Source organism: Heliconius melpomene, chromosome 4, assembly GCF_056956725.1.
Source record: "Heliconius melpomene rosina isolate 202511_hmr_F chromosome 4, ASM5695672v1, whole genome shotgun sequence".
NCBI classification, from domain to species: Eukaryota; Metazoa; Arthropoda; class Insecta; order Lepidoptera; family Nymphalidae; genus Heliconius; species Heliconius melpomene.
The window spans coordinates 2,023,493-2,049,087 of record NC_140392.1 but is presented as its reverse complement, the minus strand read 5'-3'; the positions used below and the strand labels follow the sequence as shown (position 1 = coordinate 2,049,087).

The 25,595-nt window shown below is 31.7% G+C and overlaps 4 protein-coding genes across 4 annotated transcripts; all 4 read left to right on the top strand.

Moving 5' to 3' along the window:
• The first annotated feature begins 1,071 nt into the window (after positions 1-1,071).
• On the top strand, positions 1,072-4,028 carry LOC146539388 (uncharacterized). Its single transcript, XM_085185169.1, has 5 exons — positions 1,072-1,135; positions 2,174-2,354; positions 2,565-2,780; positions 3,221-3,325; positions 3,899-4,028. The coding sequence occupies exons 1-5, from the start codon at positions 1,072-1,074 to the stop codon at positions 4,026-4,028; spliced, it is 696 nt and encodes a 231-aa protein (XP_085041295.1).
• Positions 4,029-5,277: 1,249 nt separating this feature from the next.
• LOC146539387 (uncharacterized) lies at positions 5,278-11,056 on the top strand. Its single transcript, XM_085185037.1, has 6 exons — positions 5,278-5,392; positions 7,128-7,299; positions 7,730-7,949; positions 9,047-9,250; positions 10,201-10,308; positions 10,927-11,056. Exons 2-6 carry the CDS (start codon positions 7,140-7,142, stop codon positions 11,039-11,041), a joined length of 807 nt encoding a protein of 268 aa, XP_085041163.1. The 5' UTR covers positions 5,278-5,392; positions 7,128-7,139; the 3' UTR covers positions 11,042-11,056.
• Positions 11,057-13,631: 2,575 nt separating this feature from the next.
• LOC146539386 (uncharacterized) lies at positions 13,632-20,562 on the top strand. Its single transcript, XM_085208098.1, has 4 exons — positions 13,632-14,017; positions 15,274-15,455; positions 15,745-15,855; positions 20,207-20,562. The coding sequence occupies exons 1-4, from the start codon at positions 13,862-13,864 to the stop codon at positions 20,346-20,348; spliced, it is 591 nt and encodes a 196-aa protein (XP_085064224.1). The 5' UTR covers positions 13,632-13,861; the 3' UTR covers positions 20,349-20,562.
• Positions 20,563-23,830: 3,268 nt separating this feature from the next.
• Positions 23,831-25,329, top strand: LOC146539385 (uncharacterized). Its single transcript, XM_085185222.1, has 4 exons — positions 23,831-23,997; positions 24,286-24,494; positions 24,825-24,935; positions 25,119-25,329. Exons 1-4 carry the CDS (start codon positions 23,863-23,865, stop codon positions 25,327-25,329), a joined length of 666 nt encoding a protein of 221 aa, XP_085041348.1. The 5' UTR covers positions 23,831-23,862.
• The last annotated feature ends 266 nt before the right edge of the window (positions 25,330-25,595 follow it).

Below are 25,595 nucleotides of genomic sequence, written 5' to 3'. Positions count from 1 at the left end.
TTTTTTAGAGGGCAATAACTGATAGTTGCGTATGTCATACGTGTCATGACAAATTTTATGTAAATAAATTAACTCCCGCAGTTAAAGTGGATTAAAATACCTAAAAATGAATAATTATCACATACAAAAATATATTTTTAATTTGAACTAACTCATAAGTCAATAGTCTTAGTTTATATCATTAATACAGAATTATTTAATGATAACGATATTTTAGATACCACATAATTAAATACTCATATTTAGTATGTTTGGAGTGTATGTGAAATGATATTACATACATATAATCAACATTATTGACAAAATGGCTGCTATAACAAAATGGCGGATTATTAATTTTTACACATTTTTATACACATTTGTAAAATACTATAATACAATATGAAATAATAAAAGCTTGTTTTTAAAAAGGTTATTTCGATTAATATGTTATATATTTGCAGTATAAGTAAAATGATATTAAAGAAAACGAAAACATATTTTTAATTGGATAGAAATTTCTTAGTAAGCTAACCATTGTAAATTGTCTTGGGGCGATCTATATCCACAGTGTGTGTTGTTGACTACGTCTCAGAACTAAAGTAAGTAAGCTTAATATTCTTAGTTGCAGAATAAAAATATTCTATAAGCATAATATCTGATCAGGAACATGGAAATAAAACTATTCCAAGTAGATACTTCCAATATTTTCGTTAGGCAGTCGTCGTCGGGTAGGCAGACGGAACCTTGGAACCTAGTGTTAAAACACTACGTTCCCATTAAAACACTCCCCTTGCTCACAATTTTATTGTTTTCTTAAAAGTTTTATTTAGATTTAGATTTTTAAAAAATCAAGCCAACACACCCTTAACACAAAAATAACCGTTAAACTAACGTCATGAGGTGTTAATTGTCGTTTCATTATACAAATTTCCAAAGCGTTCTGCCGTTCAACTATCAGTAGAACTTATTTTAGTACCATAATATTATCATCTTTCCTTAAATACTATGAAAAAAACTTATTATATAATATTTTTTAGTATAATTTGTTTATATTTAGTCTGGAAAGTGAATTTTATTGAAGAAAGCGACATGAGAGTGTTGTCTAGAAGGAAAAGGTCTCTAGTATTTCCAGAAGGCAGTTCATTTCAATTAGGTAAGTTGTACGTAATTCTGTAATACTTCTTTGTATTTGTTCAGACTTTTTTGCTTTAAATGAATCTTGGTATATTATGTCTTGACGATGAAATACTAGCGTGACACTGTAAACGCGACGGGTTGTGGGTTCGATTCCCACTCTAGAAAATTAAATATTGATTATTTATACACTAGGTTCCCTCTGCCTGCTATGATATTTGAATTCTTTTAGTTATATTGCTCACTTTGTGCAGCAATGAATTATATTTGCAGTTTTTTAAATATTGCAGGAGAAAAAAATTAAAGTTTTTTCGCATAAATTGACATCTTTTACTCGTTTTTAAAAAAGTTTCAATTATATCATTGTTGCAACATTATTAACGCGTCCAAGTGCTAACCCTGATTTTTATACCTTTCCTAAAATATTAAATTTCATATTCCAGTCAAGGCACCTCTTTCACCGTTTCCCCCCTAGACGTGTTACTAAGGTCCGTGCTTTGACTTGGTACAAAAGGAAAATGAGAATTTCGCATTTGTAGTCAAAAATTGACACACTGCGCCATTATGGTCTATAAAAATAATTAATTAATATTTGAACTCATATTCAGATTCAATAAGCCTAAAAAGTCGATGTTCCATCCAAGTTCCTCATCACTCGAAACGTTTATACTAAACAAGCAAACTCTGTCAAATAATACTTCATAAAATAAAAAAAGGGAATATTTGAAGTACACATAAATGCCACTTGCTCTAAGACCGAGATGAGGACTTTTCAAGATATTACCATGTTTTTGATTTCACGCAACAATAAATATAAAAGTGATTCAAGTTCGTTTGCTCCTTTTTTAAGTTATTATGTTTAAATGTTGTGAAAAATACCTTATAGTCTATATTATATATAAGGTGTTTTAAGGCTCATTGGTTGTTTTGAAGGAGGTAGTAGATTCGGAAACTTATTTTTTTTTTTACTTTGTGACAAATTGTATTTTTCTACCTGGAAATCTAAATAAAATAGTTTCTAATTTATATTTGATTTTCATTTTTGATTTAATTACAGTATTTTGCGTGCAAACGTCAGCAATAATACCTATAGGAGATATATTTTTATATGGGAATACAGCAGCATTGGCCTGGAATTTACCAACTGATCCAAAGCATCTTTTAATGCTTAAAAAGAAGAATGCTAGAGAACAAGAAGAACAACAAGATGATGAAATATCACAGAATAGATATAAAAGGTACAAAAACTAATTAATTCTAATATTTAATATTTTAATTTCTTCGCTCTAAAATTTAGCGGAAAATGGAAAAAGAGTGTCTTAACACTAGATTCACTCGACTTTTCCTGCTATGTGCAGGATACAACGTGAAGCAAAATATATATATTTTAAATAACTCTTATTTTAAATGACATATATGCCTAAAAAGTAACTTCTAATGTCTTTCAGATCGGATACCGACAGCCCGACGTTCACAAAACGCAGTGCCGATAGAGATATGAGTTTCAAAGAGAAACTGAAAATTAAAATAGATCGCGCAAAAATGCACAACGAAAAAAGAAAACGAGATTTCCTAAAAAAACATCATTTAGATCATGAAAGTCTCGAATTTCATAGGATTAGTCGAGTTGGGTTGTATGAGAAATTAGAACCGCTTATTACGACGTAAGTTCGCTTGTTTTTCGTTTATTTTTTTATTGTCACGCTTTATCCCGCATACGCTGCATAGTGTTAAAACACTCTGTTCTTCATATAGCGCCTAAATTCAAGACATTGTATTCTAAGTGGCTGACATTTTTTTTTTCATTTATACCACACAAGAAATAAAGTACAGAAAACTTATGACAACAGAAGAAATGTGTACAATGGATAACTTATCTTTAATAGAGATCTCTACCAGATACATTTACCAGCTTGAATAAATAAATAATTTCCCTGAATAGGAATTGAACCTAAAACCACATTTTACTCTTTACTATTATTACATGTTATTTTAACATTCTTAGACGTAGATTCGAAACCAGCTACAATCAAAATGTATACGTTTCATAATGTTTTCCTTAACTTACATTAAAACTATGATTGAACTAAATATTTATTTTCAGTTTAGGCGGCGACGGGCGACAGTGTGTACTTTACAAACTATGTGAATCTGCAAAGTCTTCAGAACAAGGCACTTTCTTACAAGAGTTTCTAAGAGTTATTTTTACGTAAGTAGCGTTTAGTTTTCTTAACATTATTTACCGTTTCAAATAGTGAATAATCACTTTTATGTGAGAAATTTTAATTAACAAAATGAGTACAATATTAGCAGAAAAAACCGGTCAAGTGTGAGCTGGACTCGTGCACAAAGGTTCCCTATCATTATTTATAAAATCAAGTTTGTTGTATCGGGGCCCCCTTCAATATTTACTTTATTCTGTTATTAGTTGATATAGCGGAAAGAAGGTAGGTAGATTCTCAGGTTCCCTCTGCCTACCCTGCTACGTGCGGTATACACCGTGAACAACAAAGTATAAAAGAGAATATAATTTTAATTATAAAAAAATTGTCAATACAATACAAAACTAAATACTACAGTACAAACTAAATCTTCTTCATTATTAGGCAGCCCTCTGCCCAATATGTAATGTAATAGTAAAAAATTCAACTCTCCACTATCTGAGGATGTTTTTTTCGATCTTTTATTTATCTTGTATTGTTGTATATTAACATAAAAGCTAAAGATACATAAGTAAATTAAAAAAAGTAGTAAAAAGTAATTTAAAAAATCTTCATTGCAGTTTACCAAAAGGCAGGCAGCTTCAGAAAAAGCATATAATTTACGATACAACGCATACGCCGAGCGACGATTGCGCTACTTTATATCCTGATTGTGATTTAAACTTACCTTTACAAACGATTAATAAATAAAAAGAGATTTTAAAATCTTTAATTTGTTTTATTTTATGATAAAGTCAATTTTTTTATAGCTTTTATTTTTAATTACGCAGTATATGTTATCCCGCATATAACAGGGTAGAAATCTGGGAACCTAGTGTTCAGACACTTCGTTCCCTACTTTCCGCCTAATTTTTGGAGGCTTTTCGTGTTGAGTGGCGGAACTCAACGCAGCTCTTTGCATCGACACCAGAGCAAAGAAATGAAAATATATATGTAAATAAATATTTCATTTCCTCGAGTGGGGATCGAACCCACAACCGCCGCGTTACAGGAACACCCTTGTGCCGCTGTATCCAGTAACAGGGTAGACAGAGGTAACCTGGGAGCCTATTGTTAGGAGACCGTTCCCGTTAAGACACTTGTCCTATTCGTCCCGCACCTCTCACCAAATACCGAATGTATAGTAGTTTTATTAGTATTTAATTTTTCTTTATATTACTGGTAAGTATATAGAGACTGACATACTATAGTATATATATGTATAGTTAGATAAATTCATAATGTCTATATGTCAAAGAAGGTGGTAATGATATAGGCAAATAAGAAAATGTATGTTTGTATAGCACAGACTTGACATGTCAGACTAAATTTGCTTAATTTTTTCTAACAATAATAATTTTTAATGATTTGTTTTACCTACAAAATGTGACCTTATTATGTAAATATTTAATTATTTATATTTTCTTCATTTATTATCTGTACTATATAACATTCAATTTAAAGGAATCGTAAATAATAATGTTAATAAAGCTCCATGGGGGTAGAGGGAATCTAGTCAAAGTCAAAGTCGACGCAGTACTTTGTTTTATAAGCCAAATTAGAATATTTAAATAATTCATTTCTCTGAGTAGGAATCGAACTCACAACAGTCGATACGATGACATCTAGTTTCTTCCGAATCACTTTCCGCCGAATTTTCAAGACATCACTTATTTGCCGTTTTGCATTGTTGACTGGTGGAACTCGATGGGCATTGCCTTGTTACCAAAGCCAAGAAATTTACATTAAAAAATAATATTATAATATCATATAATCGTAAGACAGGAAAAGTCACGAAAACAACACAGTCATCGCGAATTAGTTATAATTCCTAACATTCCATTGTAACTTTTCCTTCTAGGCCTTAATTGAATGTCAACAAATATGCTCTCATTTGCACTGTTTGCTCTACAATACATACTTGCCAATTGGCCAGTCGTTGTTTGAGCTTACACGCTTTATAGAGCAGTCACGACTTCTAAGTCGCATATTTGGTTTTGTTTTTTTTTTTAATAATTTTGGTTGAAATTGAAAGACTAATATTTAAGATTTTATTATAATTTTATTATTTGAAGGTAAGTTTTTGTTAATTACATTTTTTTCTTACTATTTGTATTCATGATGGTTGTAGGTTCAATATTTTCATAACTGTTCGTGAACCGTCTACGAAATCGTTGAGCATTGAGTTTATAATGTCTTATTCTATTTCTCTATAATTGGCAGAAAGTTGAGAACAGAGTGATTGATGCACTTGGCTCTCTTTGCCTACTCAACTATAAATTATATAGAAGATAAATGCAAACAAAAAATCTATTTTCGTTATTATTGTAAATAAATAAAACATAAATACATATATTACAAATATATAAACATCACATTTAGTTAATAAAACCTTACTTATGAACTAAAAAAATACGGCAGAAAAAAAATTCACCCAAAAAATAATTTCAGCATAAAAATGACTAAGGAACACTTTATGTCAACAGCTGTTAAATTATACGAACGTATACTTGAAATATTGGGAGTGGTTTTGTGTATAAGCTTTTAGAGCTTTGTAAGTTCTGTTATAAACTGTATATAGATAGAATTATACTTGTACATGGAGACCTATTATAAAGGAAAAAATAAATAAATAATTTATAACCAAAAATTAAGTAAGAAAAAGGCCAGTCGTGGTATAGGAGCACAAGCGTGTAAACATGACAGGTAGTGGGTTTGATTCCCATTCAAGGAAATAATAATATTTTAATTTTCTCGCTCGGATGTCTAGCACCGAGAACTCGATCGTCGAGAACTTGACAAATAATGCTACCAGAATTCGGAAGAACGTGGGAAACAGAAGTGTACTTATAGAAACGGAGTGTCTCAACACTAAGTTCCCAGATTTCCTCTACCCTTCCATGTGCATGTGCATGTGCAGAATAAAGCTAATATATAAAATGGGAAAATTCTATTTTTTTCCAAGATATGTCAAATTTCAATTTTCTAAATCTATTCTAGTTTACGCTGTACGTTGTCTATCAGCCATTCAATAACGAAAAAGTTTCCTATAAGTTATATAAATTTCAAATTGAAAAACAATATCTGAGAACTAAAGGAAAAATCGCAAACTGAAGTTCAGAATTCCTTAATTCTTTTCCTTTGACAATTTACGGCGAATGATTCCTAAAAATGAGGCCACACAAGCTATCAAGAAACCAAATCTACTTAGGTCTTACCATACAAATGATTGCACTATTTGCTGGAGGATTTAGGTCTTAGCCTCCGAGCTAAGCCACTTATCTTTTTAAGCTTTTCCTAGTTTCATTTTGAATCAATTTAACAAACTTCTAAATTTATTTTCTTTATAAAAAATATTATGAACCATTTGTGCCTTTGAGGTCTGACTGACGCGATGGTTGTAGGTTTAATCTCTACTCGTGGAATAACGGAAAACGGAGAAGAGAAAGTCGTAGAGAATAAGCAAAGATAACTTTTATTTGCGTTAATCACTTCGTTCTACCTCATAAAGAAACATTACAAATTAGTTCGCCACAAGAGGTGACGGGTTTGGATTCGTGTCGAGGAATATATTTGTAATGGGAACGAAGTATCTTAACATTAGGTTCCCACGTTTTCTGCCTTCGGGCTCTGTGCGGGATACAGCGTGAAAATACAAAAATAACAAATAATTCAGCAAAATCCAACAGAATACATAAAACTTAAACATTTTCCATACAATTAATTGCTACATTGCTCCTATAGTATTTCATTGACAAGGAGAATTTACAGAGAATTGTAATTAAAACTACTCTATAATTTACTTCATAGTTTCAAGTCAAAATGATGAATCTGAACATTGTGCTGTTATTACTGGAGGTAGTTTTAACGGCTTCCGGCCAAAATGGGGAGCTCCCTACAAAAGATCCGGAAAGTTCTCTAAGAATACTCTCAAGGAGGAAGCGGCATTTGATATTTCCTGACGGTAGTTCCTTTCAATTGGGTACGTAGTATATTTTTATTGAATGCAATAGATTTTCTTATTATATCATTCATGCAAGTAGATTTGCTAACTATATTTGTTTTTAGCTTTTGATTTGTTATTATAAGGTAAAATTTAAATAACTAAATTATAGAATAAAATAAATTCACATACGAGGCCAGTCGTGGTACACAAGGGTGTGAACGCGATACGTTGTGAGTTCGATTTCCACTCAAGGAATTGAAATATTAAATATTTTTCGAAGAAATAATAAAACATATATATTTTTATTTCCTCGCTCTGGTAACAAGGCAAAGCACTGCGTTGAATTTTTACAGTCAACATAAAATGCCTTCAGAATCCAGCCGGCGGAAAGTGGGCAACATTAGGAATAGTAGGGTCGTTGGGAAGGTGTCTTAAGCAGCATTAAGCAATTTCTTTTCCTTTATAGTATTCTGTACGCAAACCCACGGCTATTTGCAAGTTGGTGACGTAGTTTGGTTTGGGAATACTGCGGCTTTAGCCTGGGAGCTGCCTACCGACCCAAAATATTTCAATTTCTTCAAAAAATACGACAAACTCCATGCAGCTGAAAACAGAGACGGTGTATCCAAACTTATATACTTCTTAGATGAAAATGGCAAAATTCTTTCTAAGAAGTCGTACCACAAGTAAGTACATGCTTCTAAAATTATGAAAGGTAATTCAGAAGTTTTTGCTGAAAAGTTTCAGGATTCTAAAAGTAAAATACATACTTTTAAAATAGTTCTTTTAATGAAATTCTTTTATCATTTTTAACTTCAAATATCCCCAATACCCCAGGATGAGTATGGCCAGGATAAGTATGGCCTTCACTTTCATCTAGCTTAAGAGGCATTACGTTTCTAAAATCTAAAACAGACATTTCCAAGTTTAATTTATATTGTTTGGTGCATCCTGACTGACGTTGTTGGAATATATCTGGCTACAGAGGAATGTTTTGGTGTAAAATTTTATTAGGAATACCTTTAATTATAATATAACTAGCGGACGCGCGCAGCTTCGCTTACTTATTTAGGGGTGAATTCTAAGAAACCACGAAACATGTGTTCAATGAAATATTTTTAAGAGTCTAAATTTCAAATTTTATAAAAATCGGTGGCTACTTAAAGATTTTTCCATACAAATTTTCAACCCCTTATTTGCACCCTTAGGGGAAGAATTCTAGAAAACTATGAAACATGTATTCAATTAAATACTTTTAAAAATCTAAATTTCAAATTTTATAAATATCGGTGCTGATTTAATTTTTTTTCCATACAAACTTTCAACCCCTATCTCACCCCTTTAGGGTTAAAATTTTTCAAAATCCCTTCTTAGTGGATGTCCAGATTATGAAAGTAAACATCTGTCCAAATTTAACGTTTCTGCCATCAGCGGTTAAGGCTGTGCGTGCGTCTTACCTCAGTCAGTGAGGACAAGTCCTTTTATATATATAGATTAAGCAAAAGAAACTTTGTGAATTATTACAATTTTTTTACCATTTCGTATAATACGAGTAACATATAAATTTTCTTTTATTGAGGCCGTCGTGCGTAGTGGGATAGCGAATAACTGTAAACACAACGAAGATATGGTCAATTCCCATTCACGATAATCGCGGCGTTAAGTTCCGTGACTGAATCCGTAAATGAAGAACTGTCTGAACTCTAGTTTCCTTTTACTTATTCTACTATGAGGGAAAAAGGATGAAGCCATTATATACTAATATTCTGATGGTTTATTCCAGAAAAATTATAGTGAACCCAGCATTTGCCAAAAGGAGTGTAGACGACCATTTGTGTGATGAAGGCGTGAATAAATCTTCTATTCAAGAGTTGCGCGAGAGGAAAAATTATGTAAACCTCTTGAACAATCTCGAGAGTGACGCGATCGATTTTCATAGAGACGGAAGGAAGAGCTTTTATATGCAATTAGAAAAGTTTATACAAGCGTAAGTATATGAATAAAAAAATTTGCTAAAATCAAGTTGTATAAAAAATATTACTAAATATAAATATAATAATACATGAAAATTATAATACGTGTAAGTAAGTTATTTACTTAATATTTTGTACATAATAATTACAGCGGAGACTTTTTATGTAAAAAATATTTTAAAAATTTACATTTACACGCTTTAAAGTTTTAAAAATAAAAAATTTAGACAATATCATTATCACGACATCACGTTCAAAAAGATTATGGGCCATGATTATTTCCCAAATACCACATTACGATAAGGTATTACGGAAAAAGACAAACTCAAACAGACTTCTTCTTCTTCTTCATTCTTAAGAATATACTTACTTATGTTATCTCGAACCTCAATTCGTCAACTTTAAAAGTACAAGATTATATAGAGAAAGTTTCCTAAAGTCAAACTTTCTGTAGCAGAAAGATTTTACACAATAGATAAAAGAATTAGTCGTCTCAGTGTTCATAGATGTGGGGAGACTTTTAAACAACTTTATTTTTAAAATATTTTCTTAGAAAGTATTATTGTTACAATGAAATTTCTACTATTGCAACAAATACCTATATCTTTTATTGATGTTGATTTTAAGGATACCAATTAAATTAACAATCCCACCTTACTCCGTAAATGGTATATGTTTAGGAATCAATTTCATTTGCGTCAATATAATAAAACAAGTGGAAGGTGACGAGGACGAGGGGTTACGTATAGAATATCGGAGCTTAACGCCGAGCTTTGCCTCGTTACCATATGAAGGAAATGAAAATAAAATTAAATATTTCATTTCCCCAAATGGGAATCGACTCACAACGTTTACAGGCGCACGGTTGTACCCCACACGACGGGTCAATAAAATGTAATAATATTTTCTCTCCTCTCTCTCCATTTAGTATGTATTGTACGAATTACAAAGAAATAATTTCCAGTTTAGGTTGGAGCGGTAGAGACTGCGTTCTCCGCTTGCTATGTGACTACGGCAACGAGGCGGGAGAGCAAAGCACGTTTTTAAAGGAAATCATAAGAGCTACGTTTACGTGCGTATTTTTTTTATTATTCGCCATCTGTACATTTTTGTTTACTATATATAGGTTCTATGTTAGTTTATTTATGCTATTTATAAATTTAGAGGAAAAATCGTGTGTGGAATTTCGACGGTATATTGTTATTTTCATAATATTGAGAATAATATTCTGGCATATTTGTTTTAGTTATAGCTTGTTGTCTATTTGTAAATTGAGTTTGCTGAAATATAATTTAAAAGGTAATTTAAGACCATTATAGCGCAGTCGGCAGATTGGAATCCAAAAGCTTTGCTTAAAATAGACTATTTATTTATGTACTCATGAAACGATTTTAATTTTTTTTTGCATAACATTGTAGATAGAAAGAACTTAGATTTTAGACATTATTCTCCACCTGAATTCTAGACATTACAAATGCAAACATTTTGCATTTGTAATGTCTTAAATCTAGCCTGTTACTATTTTTATTATTTTTAATATATATTACTATTTTAAGTAGCGGAATGTCGCATTCATATTTGTTACCAGAGCTTTGAAATATAATCAATATGACCGGAAATCGAACCCATAACCGACCAAACGATCAACCATACATTTACAGTACTTTCTTATATCCTTTACTTATTTTAGATTACCAAAAGGACGAGAGTTCGACGGAGACTTCTACAAGGAATACGACACAGCGCATACGACTAAAGGAGACTGCGCCAAGATATACTCACAATGTAAACAGTCATCTCAATAAAGATTTTGCTTTTTCAAGAACTAATTATTTTTAATATTTAAAAGTTTATAATAGTTTAATATTTTGTGTTTTTTCATTTTCTTTCACCAGGGATTAGTTTGTTGCCCGCGGCTTTGCTTGTTTTATTTAGATTTTAAGACGTAAATTATCGGAAATTCCGTTATTTATCCGATTCTGGTGGAATTTTGAACAATCCTTACTAAGTGCTCCCTTAAATCCCCAAGGAACAGATTGTACGAATAAAATATAAGAAATATTTATAATTTGCATCGTGTGAAATTGGCTTGAAACAGGTGTTTGTATTTCTTAATTAAGTATATTTTTTATAGTAACGTAAACTTTTTTAAAATTTATCATACAAATAATATTTTAAAAAATACATGAAAAATTTGGCTTTTATGTACAACGTCTGATTATAAACTATCTGTGAAGCCATCGGGGCACAAGTGGGTGGGGAATGATATATTTACTATTTTCATAGCATTTTCATTGCAAAGCGCGGAGTTAAGTTCCGCCATTCTAAACGCAATTCCTTGAGAATTCCGCGGAAATTGGGAATGGGAGTGTGGAATATGCCGGAAATAACCGGTTCTAGTATATAATATAACGTTCTATTCTATAAAATACATTTTTTTCATAATAGTGCTTATAATGCCATAAATATAAATTTTTCGAGCATCGACCGAATAGTAAAAAAAAGCTAAAATGTAACATTACAGGTCAAAGGAATTTACATTTCAATATTTAAATAGGCTGTCGAAGATTACTAAGGAGGTTTCGTTTTAATTATAACATGCAAATATATGTACTATCTGTATATGAGTAAGGTGTAAATTTGATTGTACAATTTTCGGAGGAGGTGTTAAACTGAGGTAATGAGAGAGACGACAGCCGGTCTAATTTGTCGATCAAACATCCCGGATCGACGAGCTCTGGCTTGGTCATAATAATATGGATAATATTTTATTTTTTATTTAAATTGTGTATATTTTATTATTTATTTATTTATAAGACCTACCAACAATTGATACAATTATTACATGCTACTAAATAAAAAATACAAAGTAAATAATTTGTAATTGCTCAATTATTTACAGGTGGGCTCCATACAGGTGTTTATAGTTTTCTTGAAATTGAAGAATTCATTATCATAACAAACTTTGAACAATTTTTTAGTCTAAAAGGCATAGTGTTGCACCACTAAATTTTTCCAAAATTGGGAGAAAGGTGGTGGTGTTTTTTATGGTAAGTTCACTGCTTAACTCTCCATGCCATAATCGGGATACAGCTTGAAGCTAAAAATATACCACATTTATTTGGCATTACATATTCACAGATTCACCATTCTCAGACGGAGAAAGAGTGTTTGTTTTTATATTAACACTGATTACACTTTTTTTAAAATTATTTAACATTTAATTAAAAAAAAATAAGAAGCCATATACCAGAGCAGTTATATACATACATATATATATATATATGTTTTGACTACACAATATGCATGCATCTAAAACACCAATAACAATTGCTACCTAATCTGAGCGACAATACTAAATATTGAATGAAAAAACTGAAAATTGAACATAAGTTAGTTATTCCATTTTTTAATCTCATATCTCTGTTTCACATACTAGTATGCCCAAATAGTAAAGGCAGTAGGAAAAAATCGACAATAGCTATGTATCGATATGTATCACAAATGAAATTGACAAAATATTCGCAACACCAAAGCGTTCTATAGTATAAAAATAGACACGTTCAATTTATTCCGTTCGACCCCGGGACTATATGAATGGCTTATTGTTTTTTAGTTTTTGTTTTACGGTACCTATATATTTTTATTTATTACGATACAATAGAATAGGTTGAACGTATGGTTCATTATTTTATTATTTTTTTATTAAATCTACGTTGGCCTTTGAATAATTAATTCAATGAAATATCTCTTGACGGAATAAAGGAATTCTACACTGATACATAATGTTACAGCGTAAGTTTAATAACAAAGGAACAATAAACATAAGAAAAAAAATTAAACTTAATATTTCACAACGATTTCCATCTCTTTCCTGTTATCCAATTTTATGAAAGTGTTCTTTAACTTCCCCATATATCCCGCTCATCGTTGGATCGGCAGAGAAACTAGTGTTATGTGATTCCGTTACAATTTTTCCTTCGTTTTCCTCGTTCCGCCGAATAAAACGTTCATGAAAAAAAAATCAGCTTCACGCTTGGTACCACCACCAATAGTTTCACCAGTAGTTCTTGAGGTTCGCGTATACAACCAAATAAATTCGATAAAATTACCGATTGCAACGACAACATCAAGATCCTTTAAGCTATCATTTTTAGAAACATAAAAATGTAGCGAAAAAAAACTTACCGAGATATATTTTTATGCGTCTCCAAAGAAACGTTTAAATTGTAGAATAACACTTCAAATAGGTTAAAAAATCCTTAAAATCAATTTCAAGACAAAAGGGAAACACATACTTAGTTTGTCTACCTATACAAAAATAAAAGTAAACTCCATGTTATGCAACACTAAATTTAAATATATCATACATTCAATTTTGTGGTTTGTGACACACGTGTCTTAGTTAACATTTGTTATACAATACTATTCGTAACAGCACGCCGGTGGATCAGTATCGAAAATCCTTTAAAATCCATTATTTTACTAGTTTAACCATATTACGCATTTTTTTAAGAGAGAGAAAGTGTCAAGACACTCTAATAAGTGTTCAAGACCGCCCATATTCAAGGTGTCGTCGCGGAACTCAACCCCGCGGTTCGTATTACCAAAGAGGTCATATAAAAATGCATTTTTTAAGTGCGTTTTTATTATTTCTACTATCCATATATACGTGTAGTGAATGTTCAAATATTACTGACCATTGCCCAAATGTGAAGACGTCGCTGGGATCTATACGAAAACGGAGACATTTGACGTTTCCAGCTGGAAGTAATTTTATTGTAAGTATTATTTATAGTTTTGCTATTTTATGTCATAATTTAACAAAAATAATAATAAAACTTCAGGATCTTGCCATTTTGTTTTGTTTTACTTAAACAAGGATAAATGAAGGCTACGGAGGCAGCCGTTGTCGTGCGGCGTTTGACTGAAAACTTGATGTTTCAGGGTTCGATTCCCACTTGGGGGAATAAAATATTCTATGCTCTGATGACAAGACAATACGCGGCGTTGACTTCTGCGACACAGAAGACAGTGCCTCCAGAAGTCAGCGAAAGGTGGGGAACGGTGTCTCAATGGAGTGTCTTAATCACTCTGCCTACCATGTTAAATGTTTAAATAGACCATCTAATTAATTGTAAAAATGCATAATTCTGATATAAAATTTTAATTAAAAAAATATCCATATATTATATGTGGATAAGAATCTACACTCACATGTATATGTTTAAATTTAGACAAACATGAACTAAGTCACAAATATTTAAATTTCCATCACAATTTTCACAATATAGCTTTTAAAAAAATCTAATAAAAGCGTATATTTTTATAACCTAGTTACGCTATGATATTTGATGACAGGTCGCGATTCTGATCAAATATTGGAAATGAAATTGTTTCTACTATAAATGTTTGGGGTAGTTTCAATTTTACATAGTAATAAATTAGTTTTGCATATCGATCGACATTTTATGATGAAATACGTTTATTAGTACACTCACTACATATTATTACCTGATTTTGCTATGGACGTAGTATTGAAAGCTCGTAGTAATTAATTAAAAATGCACGAGTACTAGTTTTATTTTTGAATTCTAATACAATATTTCGATATATTTTTTATATTATATTAGTGTCAAATATTAAACGTAAAAAAATATATTTTATACTGTTAATTCCTTTTTGATAATGATACAAATTTGATAATGACATTAGTTTTTATATAAGGATATAGAAATCTTCTGACATATCCCTTCATCATTGCTCATCTTATTCAATGATTATTCATCTTTCAGCCATCCGTCTGACTGAAAGAAGAATAATCCAAGAATGTTTGTTTTGTTATAGATAGAGGCTGTACTTCTACTGGATTTCTTTTTAAATCACATTCACGCTATATCCCGCACATAGCAGTGTAAGCCACCTAAGCATGAACCTAGTGTTAAATCACTCTGTTAAAGACTTAATGCCGAATTTTTCGAACGTAGTGTTAAAATATTCCTGTCCACTAGCATTTATAGTCAATTATTTTTTTCAGATGACCCTTTCTCTTCTTAAAGCATTTATGACTCATGCACCATCCGGTTGGAATCTTTCGCTAGAAGTCGACGTTTTATTTCCTTTACCAGAAGCCAATTTTACCAACGCTCATTTTAGAAGAAAACTTCATCATCGACAGAAGAGGGAATATTGGGAGAGAATACAAAATGCGATTGATTTGTAAGTATCGAATACCATTCTAATATACATTTTTCGTTACAAATAATAATTACTATTGTTAGTCTTAATTATTACTGATTTAAATTAGAACAAAATGATTGTTTTCTGTAACTAAATGATGATTTTTAGCTTAACTCTTATCCCGCGTATAACAGGATAGGCAATGAGTGTCGTTCGTTCTCAGCTTTTGCCGGAATGACACAACTTAACCCCGCTACCCATCACTTATTGCGTATTTTAGAACCTTTTCATTTCATTGAAAATCCTAAATTGAACTACTATTTTTCAGCCACAACCTGAACGGACGTGCTTGTGTACTTAGAAGTATCTGTGAAGCTCGTAGCAGTCTAGCACCCCCTGGAAAATCTTTAGTGCACGACATACTCAGAGTTATTTTCACGTAAGAATTTTATTTATTTCTTTACATTTTCTCTAGTGTTATATTGACATCTTGGCACTATATGAGACTGGCTAAGAGGCCAATGGAATTGCAAGATCAAACCCACTCAGAAAATGTGTAAAAAATATGTATTTTGTAGGTACGATGAGATATGTTTTTTTCTCAGCATCACTCTGTATCCCGCTCATGGCAGGATAGGCAAAGGGAACCTGGGAACTTAGTGTTAAGACATTCCACTCTCATTAAGATACTTTTGGATATTTTCTGCTAAATTCTGAACCATTGCGAGTTGAGTGGCGAAACTAAACACCGCGAATCGAACCACAACCATCATAATAAATTAAAAAATTATAATAAAATACTAATCACATAAAAATAAAAAAAATAATAAAATACGTTAACAAATCACATAAAAACTAAATCAACACCGCTATTTTCACAAATATTTGATAGAACAACATTTACTGGTGAAACAAAAACAGTTTGGTGATAATGACTGGTCTATTTGCGAGGCGGTAGTGTGTTTTTAGGTGAACTCAGATAACGGCAGGAAGTTTTAAATATCACACGTCTGTTAAGTACAGGATAATCGCGTACCGACGTTAAACGCTCTGTGTTGGTGGTTGATTGGAAATATACGGGAAGTTATTCGCTTATACCTGATGAGGTATAGAAATATTTTTTTTATTTAAGACAATTGCGGCTTAATGGTGGGTGGATGGTTTTGAATTCAATTCAATTAATAATATGATTATTAACAAATATCTTTCATTTATTCATAATGCTACGTAATAAGTAATCGCATATCGAATTCTGGCGGGAAAAGATTAACGGAATCTCTTAACACTAAAGATCTCTTACCCACCATGGTATGCGAAGTAAGAAGCTGACAAAAGAAACTTTGATAATTAAGTAAGTACATTGGTTGAGAGCATCGTGGCTCAGGGTGCGGCTGTAAACATGATGATTCGAAAATTTGCCGGCGGTCGTGGGTTCGATTCCAATCAACATCAGAAATTCGGCGGAAAGTAGGGAATAGAGTAGACTTAACACTAGGTTTCTCAGGTTCCCTCTACCTATCCTGCTATATGCAGAATACAGCGTTAACCTAATTAAAAACCCTGGGACTTTCACGTTTTAGAGATACATGTATCCATTCATTTTGAGAGGATTTAAAATATCTAGGTGATTCCTAAGATTTTTCTTAATGAAACGTTAATGGAAAAATTTCCACATCTTGTATTTTCACATAGAATATTCTCCATATCAACTTAATTGCCTTATAATCCGCGTACGTGACGCTTATCTATACGTGTTCGGATTAATTCATAATATTCGTTTCAATGGTGGTTTCATATATAGCTCTACCGGCAGGCTCATAGCTATAGATATAATTTTTATTTGCTTAACTTAACTTAACTTCCCTCTATATCCCTAGCGAGGAAGTCAAAGAGAACGGAAGACATTTACTTTAAATATATAATTGGATAAGATTTTAAAGAGTATCTGTGTATACAAAAGCGTATTTTACTGAGTGAGGTACAGACGGAACTACTGGTCTTACAAAGTTGAAATTTGGCATGTAGGTAGGTGTGGGGCAGTGAAAGGGATTAGAGCAGCACTAAGGGGATCTTTGCAAAGGAACTCTTTTTGGGGATACCCTTTTAGGTAGCAACAATTATATAAACTTAATTAGAGAGTATGTAAGTAGTGGTAAATTCTGAAGGAGTCAAATATTTTAAATTTAATAATATTTAGTAACTTGTTATTTGTTAGCACGAGACTAATCTACTATGTGGTAGCATTACCAAAGGGAATCTGGGAATCGACTGTTAAAACAGTCTGTTCCTCACTTTCCGCTAAATTCTGAAGGCATTGTGTGTTGAGTGGCGGACCTAAACGCCGCGAGTAATAAATATTTCTTCGAGTGGAATTCGAATCCACCCCCTTCGCCACGAATGGCGCCCAATGGAATTTACCATTAAAACCATTAAGAATCAAATTTCCCTTGTATTCGAACCTATGACCATAATTCCAAAGCCACAATACCCTCTCTTTAATCTAATGCTTGAAGCGTCGCTATAAAATCGTCAGCTTGAGCGTAAAATACGTGACGGTGGAACAATCGGGCATTAGAGCCCATATTAATGGTGGTATCAAATTTGTCATACGGCCCGGCTCTTGATTGATAGCAAAAGTGACAAGTGCAGGCAGCGAGGCGGTGCTTTTAGCCTTTGATATTTTTGTGTGGGAGACCGTTTTAAAATAGATATATCTATATTTTTAACCGACTTCTGTAAGAAAAGGAGGTTATCAATTCGACTGTATTTTTTTTTTTATTTTTTTTTTATGTTTGTTACCTCATAGCTTTTGACTGGGTGAACCGATTTTGATAAAAAAATTTTTATAAGCTTCCCGAATGGTTCCATTTTTTTTGGTCCATGTCTGACAATGGTATCCATGAGAAAATCACATAAGTCTTAAATTTGCATTAGGTATGTGCGCGACAAATAGACGAATAACTCAATGTCGCGCAAACTGATTTTGATGATTCTTTTTTTATTTGAAAGGATACACTTCAAGGATAATTTGGTGAAAGTTTGGCTAGGTTCCGATTATGGAATCGGGTGAAAATTGAGAAAGTTTGTTTTTTTTGGTAAAAAATTGATTATACTGTAATAGTTACAAGCAAAAACTTTTTAACTCGATGTCAGAAGTGAGATTCCTGATCGTTACATTTCTTTTCAACCAACCTCAAAAAAGAGGATGTTCTCATTTTGAACCAACTTCAAAAAAGGGAGATTCCCAATTCGCCCGACTTTTTATGTATGTTCTTGTTAATATACCAAAATGTAACTTTGCACAAAAATAATACCTAATTAAATGAAGTTTTACATAGGACAATGACAACCACTCGTTGATAACCACTACCACCACCATCACCACTCGTTCAAGAAGCATCATTTTAAGATCTACCCATCACTTAAAATCGTAAAATAAATTAATTTTTAACAAAAACAAAAACCGACTTCTAACAACGAACTAAAAAGTGAAAAATAATTATACAAAGATTTTATAATTTTGAAGTCGGTGCCAAGTAAAACAAACAGGCTTAGTAATTAGATATTGTAGTAAAGGTGTTGTAGCATTAGCTTGAAACTGACTTCAAAATTATAAAATCTTTGTAAAATTATTTTTCACTTGTTAGTTCGTTGTTAGAAGTCGGTTTTTGTTTTTGTTAAAAATTAATATTCTTAAAAGAAGAGATTATTGAGAATTATTCTCTTGCCATATGATATTTCGGAGTAATTGTCTTTGGGTAGTGGGAAATTGTAAACATCTCCCACTCAGATGCTGACAATATAAGTAAGTTGTATTAGAGATATAAGAATTTTGACGTAGCTTGATGAGACCGTATGGCTTAGTGGTCAGCGTGCTTTGACGGTTTCCAAGAGGCGCAGGTTCAAATCTATTTTAGAGATTCTAAAAAAGCGCCTTCACATTTGTTAATATAACATAACTTTTCTATAAAAAAAATCTTTTCGCTATGCAAAATGCTTTCAAAACTTAAAACTAGGTACTACTAAGAAGTTCAATTCAATTCATCCTTTTCATTCACTTAGTATTAAATCCAATATTAGGCGAACGTTCTGAATCATAATTTTGTGTATCTCGTCGTATTTCACCATTTTCAACTCACAGTATTGAATGTTTCTAGATGTAGTAGTTACCTATTTTTAGAAAATATAAGCAAACATATATTTATGAAGGCTATCATGGCGCAGGGGCACAAAGGGTTGACGGTCACGCGACGGTTATGGGTTCAATCCCACTCGATGGAATGAATTATTAATTATTAATATTTTCATTTCTTCGCCCTGGCACCAAGGCAGGCTTGCAAGGCTAGGTGTTGAGTTTTGCCACTCAAAACGCAATGCCTCGATAAGTGAAGCTGATTTTGTATATTTAACTAGTTAATTTTGTAGGAGATGTTTCAAAGAAAACTCGTTGAGATAAAGTTTAATGTATGTTCTTTCATCGTTCGATCCCCGCTCGGGATAATGATTATTATATTTAATTGGTTTTCTCTTCTCCGCTCTCGTAGATTAAGCACGGCGTTGAGTTTCACGTCAAAATCTGGAAGAGCGTAGCTATATCAGCTTTCAATCTGTCAATTATCTTATTATCTTCAACCGAATTCTAGGGGCATTGCGTGTTGAGTGGCAGAACTCAACCCAGAGCTAGCAAATGAAAATTAAATCGAATCCACTACCGTCGATTTTACAGTCACACCCTTGTGCCAGAATAGCCTAGTTATAAATTACAAATTAAAATTATCTTTTCTTTACAGTGCCCCCATCCATGAGGAAGATTTCACCAATGAAATAGCCGATAGCTATTATGAAGTATTGGAGCCGAATTTTTGTGACAAAATCAACGATTGCCCTTTCTCTCTTATGCATTTTATGCTTGCTTTCAATAATGCAAAATAATCTTTTTTACCATCCGTTGGAAAAAAAACTAGTTTAAACTTTAGAAATGAACTCTTTAATTGGACTGATCTATAATTCACCAGTTAATATTATAAAGATGGAGTTTATTTTTAACGCCATAATCTCAGGAACTATTAGTTTGTAATAAATAATTATTTTTGTGTTGAATGACGTTAGTAGTTTCAATGTAACCTCCTTATAACAGCGGTGAAAGGCACTTAGAATGTGACTTGTGTCATATGTAATTTTTAGTTAAATCCATATAATTACGCAATCTAAGCTAGACTATCTAGATTTAGATATAATTATAGAGCTAATATTTTAATATTTATTAATTTAAGAAACCCGTCGTTTCTGATACATTGCAGTAGTAATGTTAGATTTAAGAGTATTATTAAAATGTTTAAAAAATTAAAAAATCTAAGTTTTTATTATGTAAACTTTATAATTTTGTATGTATAAATGAAAGAAATTACATTTGAAGTGTCTTAATGGGAACATCGTGCTTAAACACAAGGTTCCCAAGTGGGTACTTCCTATGTGCGGGATACAATGTGAAGCTATAATAGGTATGTATAAACATGACAAAATTATAAAATATATGACAAATATGATAAAATTATAAAATTTTGCATGCAAAAAACAGAGATTATTAAACAATCTTTGAAAATAATGTTTCAAGCAAAAAATTTAAATAAATGTACAAAACAAAAATCGTTGGGTTGTAACTAATATAAGAAAATAAATATTAATTTAAAATGTATATTTTTACGATGTAACAATTATTAAGATGAGTTCCAGAATCTTGTAACAAAAGACGTTTGACACGTCTTCCTTTCAGTTTTTCAAGAAAAAATATGTCATTTTATGTTTACGGAAAAATGATACCTATTGAATAAATAATTATAATTTGATATTTTGCTATAAATTTAAAATGCTTTTGATGATCATCGATTCAAATTGGATAAAGTGAAACTGCTGAACCGATTTTGTTGAAACTTTAACTGTTCTTTAAGTTAAACTAAAAGAGTCATCTCGATAATAATATGACTATTAGTTTTAGACTAATTGAATTTTAGAAGCCTAGATAGATTATCATACCATATCAAACAATTTTTTTAATTATTAAATGTCTAATGCACCTAAAGAACAACTCCTATCTTTAACTCAGGCGGAAAGCGGAGAACAAAGTGCCTTAACACCAGGTTTTCTTTTTAACCTGATCATCTATTCTGGTAAGCAGGTTAAAGGAGAAGTTGGAAACTTTAAGCTTGCCACTTATAGAAAGAAATATCATATAATTATAATATTATATAGAAGAACGATCGAAACGAATATTATGAATTAATCCGAACACGTATAGATAAGCGTCACGTACGCGGATTATAAGGCAATTAAGTTGATATGGAGAACATTCCACGTGGAAATAACTTGTGTAGTTCTGAAAGGAAAGGTATTTTAATATCATAAAATAGTTGTAGTTTAAAATATTTTCACTTCCATGCAGAATGAAAGAACAGATTTTGTTTCAATTATTTTTATTAGTTATTCGTTTTTTAATTTGTATTCAGTGTGAAAAAAAACAAGCTTTCGGTTTTTGCTCTATAGCAGGATGAGGAGAGAGATCTAGCGTCCCTCTCCCATCTCTCTATCTGCTAGTCTCTCTTTGTTCTGCCTGTTAAGTTAGTTCGTTTTAATGATATTACGTATTGAGCGGTGGAACTCTACGTCGCGAGTAATGGAAACTAATCTATTTCCCCGAGTAGGAATCAACCCCAAATATACATTTGTAATATTAATAAGCCTGTATTTCTCTAAATTTATTTTATAACCATGGAAAATGTTTTAATTGATGCCAAAAAAATGTACACACACAATATTCTAAAATAATATAAATATAAAATACATATTATTGAAATAACTTCCATAATACAACGAAAGTTCGATCGATGGTAACGAGAAAACGCTACAAAAGAAAAATGACCTAATTTTGATATATCACCGCCACATGCTGCTCTGTTTATTATTATAGCGCTGTAACGCGTTGGAAATAGTGCGAGAGTGTATTGGCTCTACACTTTAAGTGTATAGATCTATTTTTAGAATATAACACTTTAAAAATTAAAAAAAAAAACACTTATTTTATAGACAAATATGATGTTCGCCAGTGATTTTTAAGTTAAGCTTTTTTTAGTCTGATCATTCCCTCGAGAGAGATTAAACTGCCAACTACAGTTATTGCAGGCAGACTCTGTTTCGCCGTATCATAAGGTGGTTTAAAGAAGTTCTGGGTTTGAATCCAATTTGTTGTAAAATAACTTCAAATATACTCTAATTGTACCATTTTCTAAAGAATTTACTGAATTTAATGTTTTAAGTGGACAATGCGCACGTCTTGCATTGGCAGTTTCCCTTCTCCAGTTGGGTACATGACGCAATTCTACATATATTATTAAAATTCACCGCGTTGCCTGCTTTTACATAGTTTTAATTTTTTTCTATATTTTCTTATCTTTACGTTTTTATTTCAAACTAGCGGACGCGCGCAGCTTTGCTTGCGTAATTAGGGGTGAATTCTAATAATCCACGAAACATGTGTTGAATGAAATATTTTTAAGACTCTAAATTTCAAATTTTATAAAAATCGGTGGCGATTTAAAGATTTTTCCATACAAACTTTCAACCCCTTATTTGCACCCTTAGGGAGTGAATTCGAGAAAACCATGAAACATATGTTCAATTAAATATTTTTAAAAGTCTAAATTAAAAATTTTATAATAATCGGTGGCGTTTTAAAGATTTTTCCATACAAACTTTCAACCCCTTATTTGCACCCTTAGGGGAAGAATTCTAGAAAACCATGAAACACGTGTTCAATTAAATACTTTTAAAAATCTAAATTTCAAATTTTATAAAAATCGGTGTCGATTTAATTTTTTTTCCATACAAACTTTGAACCCCTATTTCACCCCTTTAGGGTTAAAATTTTTCAAAATCCCTTCTTAGTGGATGTCCAGATTACGAAAGTAAACATCTGTCCAAATTTCACGTTTCTACGCACAGCGGTTACGGCTGTGCGCGCGTCTTACCTCAGTCAGTGAGGACAAGTCCTTTTATATATATAGATATAGAGTAGCTAGAGAAAAAAAAAAATATACATATATATAAATAAACTCATTCCATAGCACGAATTTTAATTACTTGTTAAAAAAACTCTTCAGATCTTGTTCTCTTTCCACCATCCTATATACGAGATACAAGGAGAAGCTAAAAATTTATTACTTCTAAAATAAAAATAAAATTGCCCTAAATTCTTGATTCTTAGTAGCATATAAACCTTTAAATATTCAGTTACCATTTATTAGGAGCATTTCTCTTTCATTATCGACAGTGTGAAAATTTTACAACCGTTACTCTTGACATAGATTATGCGTTTACTTGTTTAGTATATTATAATATTCACTATTTACAGCTTGTGCTTGTTGAACTAAAAGTTAAAAATAAAATATATAAAATGAAGTTCCTTCATATGTTTTTAATAGTTTTCTACTTAATTTCTACGATATCAGCGGAGAGAAATGGTGAAAATAAAAAAGTCTTGTCTAGAAGAAAACGATATGTTGCTTTTCCTGAGGGCTCGAGTTTCTCGGTAAGTTAATGAATTTATACATTAATATATTTTTGTATTAGCAAAAGTTAGTATCTGATTCTAAGCGTGATAATTACTAGTTCAAGCTCTACTCGGAGCAACCATATTAAATAATTGGGAAAACGTAATTGTTGTAAATTAAACCCGGTAGAGTGATTAATTAAAATCAATTCTTTGATTTTCTAATCAGATTAATTTTTTAGATCTTTTATTATCGTCAAAACTAGTTGAAATTCCATTTATTTCCATATATTTTCCCACTCAACCTTCAAATCTCATTATTTCCAGTGCGCCGGATGTATGACAGTGGGTGTCATCGGTCAGCCAGCGCCAGCAACATCCCCAGGAACATTTACATTTGGACTGAACTGGGGTATAGCTTATGAATTGCCAAATAACACGGAAACAGCACTCTTTTACCGTCGTAAGAAGAAGCCGATAGCTCAACGACGTAATCGGAGAGAACTATATGAAAAATTGGAGATAATTATGGATAAGTATGTTTAATTTGTGCTAGTACACATTTGGGAGAATGTTAAATTTATTTTCATTTCACTGTATTGTCATTTTACATTCGGCGGAAAGTAGAGCATGAAGTACTTAACTCTCTGTCTACTCTCCTACATGCGGAATACAGAGAATGAATGAAGCTGAATGAAATATGCTGTCTTTCTTATAATAGGAACCGATTTTCACTTCTGATAATATTTTAAAATTGGCTAACACTAAACCTAGTTGAATATGCCTTTTTGACATCTATCTATATAAATTACCACATTATATGTGATTTAAAGTATAAATATATATAAAACATATTTATTTTTCAGTATGGGCTACAATGGTAGACAGTGTATATTAAAAACTCTCTGTGAAACAACTCAACGAATCGTACCTCATGGCGGCAATATTGTTGAAGAAATATTTAGGACTATGTTTACGTAAGTTTCAACACCTTTTAGATTTCTATAGTATCCTATATGTATGGTGATTTGCCTCGTTACCAGAACGAGGAAATGAAAATATTAAAAGCATCTAATCACCATTTTTATATGAATATTTTAATTAATATTTTTTAAAATACTATTTTATTGTTTAAAACATTTGTAATTTATATATTTCAGCTTGCCCATGTCCAAGGTACTACCATCCGAACCTCTAGAACATACTATTTACGATTCAGCACACCGACTTGGAGTACTCCTGGAGACATGTGATCAGTTCCAATGTCCTTTATCCCTGGTTGATTTGGCCAAAGGTTACTATAATGCTCCAGCACCGGCCCTCGATACTGCTACGAATCCTTGGGCTTTATTCAGTAGTAGTTTTGGTTAGTATAAAAGAAATGTTTAAATATTGATATAATTTTTTTTTAATAAAAATAAATTTTGGACTAAATATTTTTTTATTTGATAGTTTAATTTTAAAATACTTTTTCAAATCTAATGTATGAGTTAAAATATATTTTAGTGGTTATAAGAAGTGCCCTAATTCATTTCTCGATATTACAAAGCGCGACTTGGAGTTCTGCCGCTCAACATGCAATGCCATGATCTCGGTGGAAAACGGAAGTGTTTTGACACTAGGTTCTCTTTGTCTAC